This window comes from Schistocerca gregaria, chromosome 8 (genome assembly GCF_023897955.1).
Source record: "Schistocerca gregaria isolate iqSchGreg1 chromosome 8, iqSchGreg1.2, whole genome shotgun sequence".
NCBI classification, from domain to species: Eukaryota; Metazoa; Arthropoda; class Insecta; order Orthoptera; family Acrididae; genus Schistocerca; species Schistocerca gregaria.
Window position 1 is genome coordinate 202,586,041 of NC_064927.1, and position 12,401 is coordinate 202,598,441.

General features: G+C 39.0%; 1 protein-coding gene across 2 annotated transcripts in view; it reads left to right on the top strand.

Moving 5' to 3' along the window:
• The window catches only part of LOC126284688 (WD repeat-containing protein WRAP73-like), a 75,141-nt gene that overhangs the window by 14,279 nt on the left and 48,461 nt on the right, over window positions 1-12,401 (top strand). For both annotated transcript variants that reach the window (XM_049983809.1, XM_049983810.1), the window contains exon 3: window positions 4,705-4,884. In XM_049983809.1, coding sequence (XP_049839766.1) covers window positions 4,705-4,884 — 180 coding nt within the window. The remainder of the gene's footprint in view (window positions 1-4,704; window positions 4,885-12,401) is intronic.

Below are 12,401 nucleotides of genomic sequence, written 5' to 3' on the forward strand. Positions count from 1 at the left end.
GTGTAGACACATGTGCGGTAGTGCTTCACTCAACAGACCTGATAAATAGATTGTTTTTATCTTGCCTGTCATGTAATGTATAATTTATTGTCAGTTTACAACATTATTGTAACTGAAGGAAATTAAGTATGTTGTGTCACAGAAATGAATCAGGATTTGAGCAGGCACTACAGTTGTATTCAGTACTTTAGAGTATACATTTTTGCTAGGAACTTACGGTACTAAAGACATATTGGCCTGTTCTTGCATAATTTAGAGTAGGATTAAAATTCCATTCCAGTATATTTATACTTTAGTGAAGGTAATGGCAAATAACAACTCTGTTTTGCATGAATTGTGATGTGTGTCACCGCAGTACAAAATATGAGAAGTATTTCTGTTGTCATCTTACATACAGAGATTAGACATATGCCTATTCAGTTTTCACAGACTTTATGTCCATCATTTCCTTGGTCAATGAATGTCGATCCCCTTTCTTTTGAGTAATTGTTCAAGATATTCTTGGAAAGTCTTTAATCTTCTATTCTATTCACATGTTTACATCTCTCTCTGTATTAAGATGTTTCCTCATGAACAGCATGTACATTTAACTCATTTCAAAATCAAACATAAACCAGGTGATATGATTGAAGTATAAAGCTAGATAATGTGCAAAGGGATATTCCCAGAAACTGGCACATGATTGTGAAGAAACTTCTTCACCTGTTGATGTGTATGAATCAACTTGTATTCATTTAGCTTTGAATGGAGTGTGATATGGAAATGAATCAATGTAATATGGAGACTGCCTTCTATCTGTGGCACTCTCTCCACTATTTTATGATAATGCAAGATGAGCTGCCCTTTTTTTAACTTTGTCAGTGGTCTTTCTTAGGCCTACCTGATGTGGATCCTGCACCACACAACAGTACACCAGAAGAAAGTGGACAAGCATAGTGTAAGTAATCTCTTTAGTGGCCCAGGAGACATTGATGTTCATTGTTTAACATTGAGCTATGTCAGTACACTAACAAGTGGACTTGTTACCTGGCCATCTCACTGGCAAAAATCTGTTGCCAGATCTAAAACAGAAGCAGAGTATGCAGCAGCATCTGACTTAACTGCTGAAATAATGTGGCCTTGCTCATTCTTACAGGAGATCAGTGTCAACATGGAGCAACTAGCTCAGATCTTTAAGGACAATCAGAGTACACTGCAGTTGTGGAAATAATAATGAACATCACAAAAGGACTAAATATATGGACATAAAGTTTCATTGTATTCACTAGAAGGCAAATGATAGTTCTATTCTTTTGTCCTATGTCAAGTCATATTAGTTGGCAAACATGGTTGCAAAAGTAGTTACCAATGAAAAGTACAAAATTATTTGTAGGTCATTATCAATTGTGTTTTGTTCTAATGATGTCAGAAATCTATACAATAATCATCTTTCAGCTGTGAAGACAAGTGCTGGTACGTTTCATTTCTTCATTGTATCAGAAGGTGTCAGACAGGGTTGTGTTCTGCTCCCTTCCTCCCCCAATCCCTCTCCATCAACTGTTCAACATCTATGCAGAACATGTCATTAGGAATGCTCTTTATGGTTAGACTTGAAGGCACCCCAATCACCTCAATTGGTTGTAGAACTATTAACAACCTGTGATTTGCTGATGGCAGCATGCTTTTAGCTAGCGGCTAAGATGGACTTGCCAAACCACTAACAAAAGTAAAGGATGTTAATCTATCTTGGATTAAACACCAATCTCAACAAGTCCAAACTCATGAAAGCTGATTAAGGAGCAAAGCTTCAACTTAAAGGGTGATTAAAGGAAATGGAAACCATGAATTCTTTCATCTATCTTGGATCAAGCATCTGCAATACAGGAATCAGTGAAGATAAGATGGCAGATTATGTTAGTGTGAGTGGGTATAAAGAAGCTTCCCAAGTTCTGTCAAAGAAGAACAGTACCAAACACCAAAAATGTTAAGCATTTTGAAACACACACATTTTACCATCTCTTTGATGGTTGCAAAATGTGGACCCTTAAGGCCAGAGATAAGCAGCATATTGATGCATTTGAGCTTTGGTACATGCTCAGGATGGTGTGTATAAAATGGACTGAAAGAAGAACAAATGTGTCTGTTATTGAGCACTCATTATTTTCAGGTGCTTTTCATCTCATGTCAATCATAGAGTTTTCTAACTCTTTAGCAGCATCGTGAGAAGAGATGGAGAAAATCTAGAAAATGTAATCGTGGAAGGGAATATCCAGTGCAATAGAGTGAGGGGAAGAGTAGTGAGTAGGGGATGTAACAAATTAAAATTATCTATGGTATACCCTGTCAGCAGGCTGTAATAAAAGCTGGTAACCATCTGGGATGGAGATGCCTGGTTCATGGGGTCACTACTTTTGGTAATTAGTATGATGACTTGCGATATTGATGATCAGTTGTGTGTTCTAAACAGCAAAAACGAGTGGAAGGATTATGTAGTAAGGCATGTTCTGCTGATTATCTTGTGATGTCTGTGTGCAGGTGGACAATATCCTTGTTAGTGCATCTGATATTTTTATATACTTCCTACCTCAAAATGACATGGGGTCACTACTTTCGGTAATTAGTATGATGACTTGCGATATTGATGATCAGTTGTGTGTTCTAAACAGCAAAAACGAGTGGAAGTATTATGTAGTAAGGCATGTTCTGCTGATTATCTTGTGATGTCTGTGTGCAGGTGGACAATATCCTTGTTAGTGCATCTGATATTTTTATATACTTCCTACCTCAAAATGACATATCTTCTTTTATTCCTTTAATTGAGTCACTTCTGCATCTTGCTTTTGAAGTGTATTTTTTCTTCTATTCAAATAATAAAATTTATTCATCCCAAAGTGAAATAACTTGAATACAGTCTGTTAAATATACTGAAAAACCTGATTTGATGGGCACTTGAAGATAGAAGACAATGGGCCCATTAAAGTTTGCTTACAAAGTTTGAGAATCAGTATTAAGTGAAGAATCAATAGAGATATTCTTCAGTCCCCTACTTGTCATTCTGGTAGGGTAAGGTAGGTAATGGTAAGATTGGGCTATTTCAGCTTGCTCAGAGCCCTTTAAGCAGTCATTCTTCCTGTGCTTCATACACTATTGAAGAAACTTAACACGTAGTACGTTGCTAAGTTTTCTCTGTCGTGTACTTCATTGGTTTGCAGTGTGTGTGTGTGTGTGTGTGTGTGTGTGTGTGTGTGTGTGTGTGTGTGTGTGTGTGTGTGTGTTGTTTGTTTGTGTTTGTGTTTGTGACTATAAAATGATGTAATGTAACATCCTGTGAAAGCGGAAAATGTAGAAATAGACTTATTGGACCAGTTTACATACTTACACAAGTCAGTAGTTGTATCTTTATGTTCAGGAGGCCACAGAATGCTCTTCTTTGTACGTACCTTGCTTACAAGAAATTTTCCAATAGTAGCATTACCATAAATGTTTCTGTACCTGCATTTTACACTCAGCAGAGATTTCTGTGACTGTGGTGTTATCAAAGATTACAGTCCTCTTTAGTGTCCTCATGTCTCTACTAGGACATTGCATTTATGTTTCACTATTGGATTTAGTGGACAGAGATATCCCATGAACCCTGGATGCTGCACTAGGTGCAGCAGATCTAGACAACCCAAGTGGGTTGGTATTGCCAACATAAATACAGTAATTAAGCAGGCATTTGCAACATACCCTTGCATTGAGATCGGTAACGTCTGACATGAAAGTAAATAAACACACCACATTTACAAATGTATTTGGGCTGCAGAAAAGTTCTGAGGCTATTGTAATACAAGTGTAAAGAAGACTGTGTATGTGGGTTGCAAATAAGTTGTAAAAAGAGTTCCTGAAGAGAGATGTTTGTACCAGAGTGTTCATGTTACTTTATCCATCCTGTGTGAGTGTAATTTAGACTACAACAATTGTTTTTGACAAATGTCTAAGCCACCCATCATTAATTAATTAAGCCCAATTCATTCATTCATTCATTATGTTCTGTAGGTCCCATTACGGAGGAGAATTTTCAAGGATTTGTAATGGGTTAAGGCACACGTAACAAAGTGGATCAGCTGTTACAAACAAGATTAAAAGTTAATCATCATTAAACTACTACAAATTGTTTTAATTACTTGAGCTAAGTTTATCATAAAAATTCATATGAAAAATGTTACCTCACAATTGCTCTAAAGAAGCAGTTTATCTCCTCTGCATCTCATAGTAACACATGTTTTGACCCATTTCATATTTATAGGGGCTGTTCTTTGTAAAGTGGTCTACAGATCACAGTATGTGAATGAACCCATTAGTATTGTTTTAAGAATTTGCTAACTGTGATTTGAAGTATGGTACAGTGATTAGGTTGGAGACTTCTGTAGTGACAAAGTTCATCAACTGAAAAATATCAACTAGTAAACAGAACAGTGGGATGACACGAAAAACACACAAAGTGGAGGCTCACAAATTAAATGTAGCCTTACAAATAGTGTATCTTCAAAACACAAAAATAATTGACTGATACTTGAATTTACTTTGGAATAATATGTACTGAAACTATCAAATACCGTACTCTAAAAATGGGTGTCTAGAATCATTGTGCACATAACACTGCAGGAGACTTTAAATGAGAAAACACTGTCATCAAAGGTATTTCTTGTGAATTAATTGTTAATTTAATGTTTCCATTTTCAGGCATGTGTCAGCATCTGGTCACTTGTAAACTGTTCTGTCTTGTATATACACAATCTAAAGTCGACAGCCTCTCCTGCTTTGTCATTTAGTCCTGATGGCAGTTACCTAGCAGTGATAGAAGACCATGGCTCCACAAGCAAGACTTCATTCTTTGACCCGGCAGCCTGGAAACTGATTAAGGTATGAATTTATTTATTTATGGGTGTCTGGTGTGCACACCCCACAGACACCATGATATTACTTAAGTGATAAATTTGATTACTAAAAGAAATTTGTAGAAGTACGTATAGAACACACAGTAGACAATAACTGATGATACCAACACATTCTGATAAAAGACACCTAATAAAATTCTGCTTATGGTGAGGGGAAAGGTGTGTGTGTGTGTGTGTGTGTGTGTGTGTGTGTGTGTGTGTGTGTGTGTGTGTGTGTGTGAGAGAGAGAGAGAGAGAGAGAGAGAGAGAGAGAGAGAGAGAGAACGTAGTAGAACAAGCACATGAAATTGTTCTGAAGTAATATTATGAAATCGTCGTCTGATTACACAATAGCTTCTTTAAGATAAAGGTTACAAATATGACCTACACTCCATCATATGGCACAGAAACTCTCTGTAGTATTAGACTCTCAGTAACGTCTGTGAATTACAATTTCCTAAAGTTCATGATAACTTCATAAGTTACTATATTTTCTGACACAAGAGTAGGTGTGGTGGAAGTGGGAAACATGTTTTGATTTACGTTATGAAGTTTCTGCAGTGGAAGCCATCCTTATGGTGGAAGTTAGGTATTAGGCCATATGTCTGATCTGCAAACCACAATCTATTGAGTTAAGCAGGTTACAGATTATGGCACTGGGAATGTCTCTCTGCTGTCACGTATCTTGCTATTCTTTTTCTTTCTGTGCATTACAGTTCCCATTTTAATTTTGGAGATGTAGTCAAATGCATTGACATCCGGGACAAGTAAATGCTCCTTGTCCTCATTCTATTGGAGACCTTGATGCTATGGTACCCAGATAAAGTTCATCAAACTTCCATAGCTCAGCAGCCCAGTCATCTTCTTCATTATGTTCATAAGACAAAATTTTTTCCTTCATTTCTGGGGCGTTAAATGCTAGTAGTACATTTAGGGCCGATTGTATAATCGTCGCAGAATAGAGATAAAGTTTAATCTTAGTTCAGATAGTGTTCCCAATCACATATTTGCTATGTTGTATGACTCTAAATTTGAATCAACTGAATCAACTAAAGTATTCATATAAATTACCATGAAATAAGCTCGTGATAATAAAACAAATTTACAACTGAAGTGGTATTTTCAACCTCTAGTATAATGCTCAGTTGCGGATGTTCGTCCAACAGGATTGTTTGTACTAAATTGGTTATCAACAAGAATATCACACTTTGACTGCAGAAATTAAACATGTGTCATAGAGGCACACTATTTATCATTGCTAAAATGGACAAAAATAAGTGGAGAAACGTGCATTCTTCAAACTCCCCCATAACACAAAGAGATCATAATAGTAAGATAACCATAAAGTAAATGGAAAGAAAGATTATAATGCTCAGTGTCAGGCCTATTCAGGCAGTGTGTTTTCAAATCAGTGTTGTCAGAATTATCTTTATAAATAATTTGTGGAGAATACATCATTTTGCAGCTGATAATTCATGGTCACTTGGCATTGGCCATTAGGTAGTGTGGCTGATTTGACTGTAAACACAAGCTGTTGATGATAGTGGCATTTCATCAGCATTAAATATTATCTGTCAAGGTGTTAAATGGCTTTTTTTGTAGACAAAAGTTGCAATAGTTCACAGGTTTTTAAAGAATTGTTATCACTACAGAAGTAGACATTTGTATTTTCTGCTTAGGAAGAGCTCTCATCACTCCAAATGTTGGTTTGACCATCACAGTGATTACTGGACACAATCATTTTTTAGGTGATCAGGGTATATACACCCTAGGACAACTGAGAAATCCGGGAAATACCCGGGAACTTTTTCATCCAGGAGAAAACTGGGAAAAACCCAGGAATTTTTCAGAATTCTGTGAATTTTTAACTGTTTTACTTTTGAGTTACATTTTTGTAATTTTGACTGGTAAGAACTGATACTCTAACAAATAATTTTACTTCAGCTCTCTACTGTAGAATGATACTGCAGCAATAAAACATAAATGAGAGAGACACACCAATGTAAAACTTACAGCAAAATGTCAAAGGCTTCAGGATGAATATTATGCAATGCTTCACAATAACTGCTTTTGATGAGTGTGACATCATAAAAGTTCAAACACATAGTGGGAAAATATTGAAAATGATAGTTTTCGGAAGTGGTACTTACAAAGTAAATTTCCTTTTATGCAAGATGAATTATGTTATGTGTGAAAATGTGCAATGAATTTCTTAAATCACAGAGTGATTGACTCTCATTCAAAACTTAACTCTTTCAGGCCAAGTAGATAAGAAATTTATGTCATCATTCAAAATTTTACTGGCACATTTGTGTTTGATATATCTTAACACTCGCAAAACAAAAAGAAGAAGAAGGAAACAGTATTATAGGGTGAAAGCTTAACTTTTCTTGTAGCTATACTACAAGTATATTAATTTAAACCATAAACTTTTCCAATTTGTGTATCCGTTCTACTTGACAGTGATGTAGCTATTGGCTGACTGCATCAGGTATTCTGTGTTCTGGATATCTGCTTTCACTTGTTAGCGAGATAATGTGATATGAGCTGTGATTGGCTGATAAAAGCAAATCACAATCTGGATTTCAATACTTTGGATACTAACATGCTGTGTTTGGTAGAATTTGTATTTATACTTCCGTAATATGAAAATATGCAGCATACACGTGACTACACATAAAAAATATTTTCTTCCTTTTCTTCCTTTTTTTTTTTTTTGCCCCTAATGTGCTGTGAAGTGGTGTATAAAACCTTTACCACTCAAGGAATTGATAAGTTTTACAGTTCTGAGGGATATTTTCACCCAGAAAAATGTGTATTTTCACCCAGGAAAAAGTGTATTTTTATCTGGTAAAAGTCCGGGAACTTTTTTCCTTTTCCGTGTATACACCCTGGATGATGTACTCTTGCCTCTGTTAGAACTCTGAACAGAACAGCACCCATCTGTGATACAACTCCAGATTTTTCTGATTAATAAACACTGCCCGAGGTAAAAGAAGTGATATGTGACAGGGGTGGCAGGAATGAGACCAACCAGGAATCGAAATCCAGACATTCGGACCTCTAGATCCAGTCTGTAACCATCGAGGCACAGCGGACCAACACATTGGCCAATGAAGATAACTTGTCATAAATGTACAAACTGTTTCTATTCATGCACATGCAGCTATAGCAATTTAAGCACGTTTGGTACGGATAGTAAAAATATGTAATTACTGCTTTTCAAACATAGAGAGCTTATTTGAAGAGGTGTTCAGTCATTATTGACTACTGCCAAGCTCCATGTACTTAACTGTTCACTGTTACTAAGTTTCTACCAGAGTTTGGAAACATACATTACAAAAGCTACTAAGTTACAATTAAAGTTACTTCAGAGGAATATATTAAGCATCATCATAGCTCTTGTTAAAAATAATGACTGTTACTCAATTGTAAATAAATTATGAACCCCATACTTTTAAAAAGGAAACAACCATTAATATCAATCAATAATTAAATACTTTGTCTACAGCCTCTTCTATGTCAGTGTACCTCAGCTGAACTGCTTCTTCATTTGCAATGAAAGTTGTTTTTCAATTTTTTTCTCCACCTTATTTGACCCTCACTGCTCTCAACACAATATCAGTGATACTGAAAAATCTATGAATGCACTGTTAGGTATGCCTGTATTATATTTAATAAAGAGGGTCTTGACTGTGGAAAGCAAACTGAGCATCTGTATATCTGATGAAGAATTTAGGGAAAATAATTCAGGACCCTGTTGAGCACACGAGATAATATATATTTTGTCTCTCAAAGCAAAAAAATTCCCTCCACATTCTCAAGTACCTACTTCTGTTTGCCCTTGGCCGACGCCTCCCTCCCCCCCCAATCTTCCCCCCCCCCCCTCCCCCGCCCCCTTCAGGAGGGTCACGGTTCTTTTGTGAGTACATGCGTGACGCCCATGATGCCCGGAGCTAATGCAGCCCATCTTTCCTTCCCGGGCTGCATTTCTGTTCCCATGCCTCTCCCGCCGCACCCTTGCTCCTTCCCCACTGCCTCCCACCTTTCCCAACTTGGTGTTCTTATGTTGACCTTGCTATCCACCTGGTTTCCTGTTGCACTTTTGTTCTCATTGCCGTTTCTCTGTCATCCTTTTTTGGCGTTTTTGGTCCCTCTTTGGGTTTTGACCTCCACTTCTAAATTTTTTGTCTGTAGTGTGAGCCATTTGGGGAAGAGCTCCTTCCCTAGCGTCTACAGTGTGGATTCCTCTCCCCTCTTCCTTCCGTGTTGTAGGCCCCTTCTGCTCCCTTAGATCACCAGCATGTGTAGCCAGTCTGTGGCGCAGTGCTGTTTTTTACCCATCTGGCTGAGCCACCTGACGACACAGGAATCGCACTTTCTAAGGTGTTGCCTTACCACGTATGCCTAGGAATCATTGCTTGTCATAGCAGAACTCCTGGCAATGGCTGCCCTGCCAGACGACCCTTGTTGTAACTGGGTGGCACCCATGGGAAGAGCACCTGATTGGAATGGATGGTATCAGGTTGAATGCTTTGTGCATGAAGTGTATCAAGCTCCAAAAATCTGGCCATTCTCCTACAGCTGTCCCCTTGAAGGTAGTGGATCATTGAATCTTGCTTTATATGACCCTGTGGCCTTCCCTTCCCTGGCTACACACTGGGAGGAGGGCCAGGCTTGCCAGCTTGGGGTGAAAGATTTTCTCTATTCTATTTTTTCACATCAGCATTGTTCATAACACTTGCTGAAAATGATAAACAAAAATATAAATGACAAGACTGCTCTTCACGGTGGATGGAGCTGTGTGAGGGCAAATGCTGTCATAATTGGCACCCAATGCTAGCAGCAGAAACTGCAAAATTTAGCTTCACCACACAATTTTCCTACACAAGCATGAAATGAAGGTTAATTTTGACATGTAGCCAATGACAGATTAAGAAAATAAGTTATGAGAATATTGCATGACAATGCACCATGTACCCAGTTGTTAATTAACAACACAACAGTTGACCAAAAAAGTATTGTAATAGAAGCTATTCATCTGCACAGATATCGATATTAATGTACAAATTTTTAAGTTAAGTGTTTTTCTTTCAGTTATTGCTCTAAGGGGAATAGGCAGGCCATTAGCTTTTTGATTTACAGAATATCTAATAATAAATCTATACTTAATCAAACAATGGAAAATCCAGGATAGAATGTAAAAATACGAGAGAAGGAAAGTTGCTACTCACCATATAACGGAGATGCTGAGTTGTGATAGGCCCAATAAAAAGATTCACACACTCATAGTTTTCGGCCATTGAGGCCTTAATGGGCTGAAAGCTATGAGTGTGTGAATCTTTTTATTGTGCCTATCGCGACTCAGCATCTCCACTATATGGTGAGTAGCAGCTTTCCTTCTCTCGTATTGTTAAATCAGTACTTAAATATACAACTCTAAAACTGACAATATATTTACAATTTGGTTTTGGTGGACCTTCTTTGTGGTGGCTGTGGACACCCACTCCATGAGCATGCCCCTGTGTCCTGCCATAGGTATGTAAATTGCCATGACCGTCACTCTTCACACTCAACAGATTGCCAGGCTTAAAAGAAATAAAAGAAGATGCAAGAGTATAAGTGTCTGGATCGTTTACCTTACACTGAGGCTCATCAGAAATTTGACCAACTTCATCCTGTGGTTATGAGTTTTACTTTTGCTTCTGTTACATTCTTTCCCTCTTCTCCCTCTTCCTTACCCCAGTCTCATCCCCCTCTTTTCTCCCTTGCCCCTTGTGGTTCCGACACCATTCCCTCCGGATGCCACTCCCACTCTCATGCCGAGAAAGTGCCCCCCTTCTTTGTAACCCGCAGAAAGTGCCCCCCTCCCCCCTCTTTGGCACGTACTGGTGATGGGGCTCTCTCCCAGGACCCCTGCCCTGGCGTGTCTCAGGCCAGAGTTCTGTTAACCACAACTCAACTATAGGACACACGGTCTGTGCGCCCCAAGGTCGCCCACTCTCTTTTGGTTCCAGATCTTGCAATAGCCCGCTCTTCCTCTGTGCCCTATCCTTCTCAATCTGTCAAAGAGAAGAAGAAGAAAAAACATAAGTGCCACGAACTAGGTCTCAGCAGTGCTCCAGAGATGCCATCTTCCACCTCGCAACCTGAGTCTGACGTCATTTATGGCTGTCATCCCATTGTCATTGGTAGTGATGGTAACCCAGTGACATGATTAGCTCCAGCCCATTTGCCTCCCATTTCGGTACACACTCCATGATTATTCAATAGAACTGTAATGGATACTTCAGCTACGTCCCAGAGTGGCAATCCCTTATTGCCTTTTACTCGACAGCTTGTGTCATTCTCCAGGGATCTCATTTAACTGACACTCACTCACCAATCCTTTGTGGGCTCCATGCTTTTTTCAGAATGGGGTCGGCCGTTTGAGCGCTTCCAGTGGCATCTGCACATTGGTCGGTACAGATATTGTTAGTACATGGATCCCAGTTGGTGCACCATTGGAAGCAGGGTCCACTTGAACTCTGCCTTCATGGTTTGAGGTCTCTACATCTGCCATCCTATCTACCCTCCTTCAGCAACTCCCCCCTGCCTTCTTCCTACTTGGAACTTTTAATGCCCGTCACTCTTTGTTGTGCAGTGCTTCTACATCTCATTGGTGGCTCCTCATTGGCAAGTTTCTTACGGACCATGACCTGTGCCTTATTAATAGTGGTTCCCCTACTCATTTTAGTGTGGCATATAGCACTTTTTCTACCATTGATCTTTCACTCTTTTCCTCTCCCCTTCTTCCTTCCTTACACTGGATGACACACATTGATCTCTGTGATGGGAACCACTTACCTTGATTCTCTCATTCCCTTCTGACCTCCCACTGATGTTACCCCACTGGGCTTTTCATCATGCTGATTGGCCTCTATATACCTTCCAAATCATGTTTCCACCTTATTTGTCTGGTTGTATTGATGAAGTCATCTGTGATCTGTCCAGTAAGATAATCTATGCTGCTGGCATTGCCATTACCCACTTGACAGGCCCCATGTGCCGTTGGCCAGTTCCATTGTGGAGCATATCCATTGCCACCACTATCCATGATTGTCGTCATGCCTTGCAACATGTTAAGAGGCACCCGTCCACCTCCAATATTATTATTTTTTAACTTCAGATCAGAACCTGTTGCTTAAGCAAACAGAACGAATAAGTGTGTTGGGAATGCTTTGTATCCTCTGTCGGTTTTTCTGTTTGTCGTCACGCACCCTCCGAGGTTGTCAACGGCAGTCTGCTGTTTTGGGTCTTGTCCTTCCAGGTGCCCTCTGTACAAATCCTTCAGTTCTCGTGGAATACCTCACTGCCTGTTTTGCAACAGCATTGGCGTCAGCCTCCAGTCCAATTGCCTTCCTCCTACTGAATTTGTTTCAGGGAATATGGATGTTTGCTCTAAACGAAATTGAGAATTGAATATGTCAACTTTTGCAGGCTTATTGTTATAGATGTTTAGGA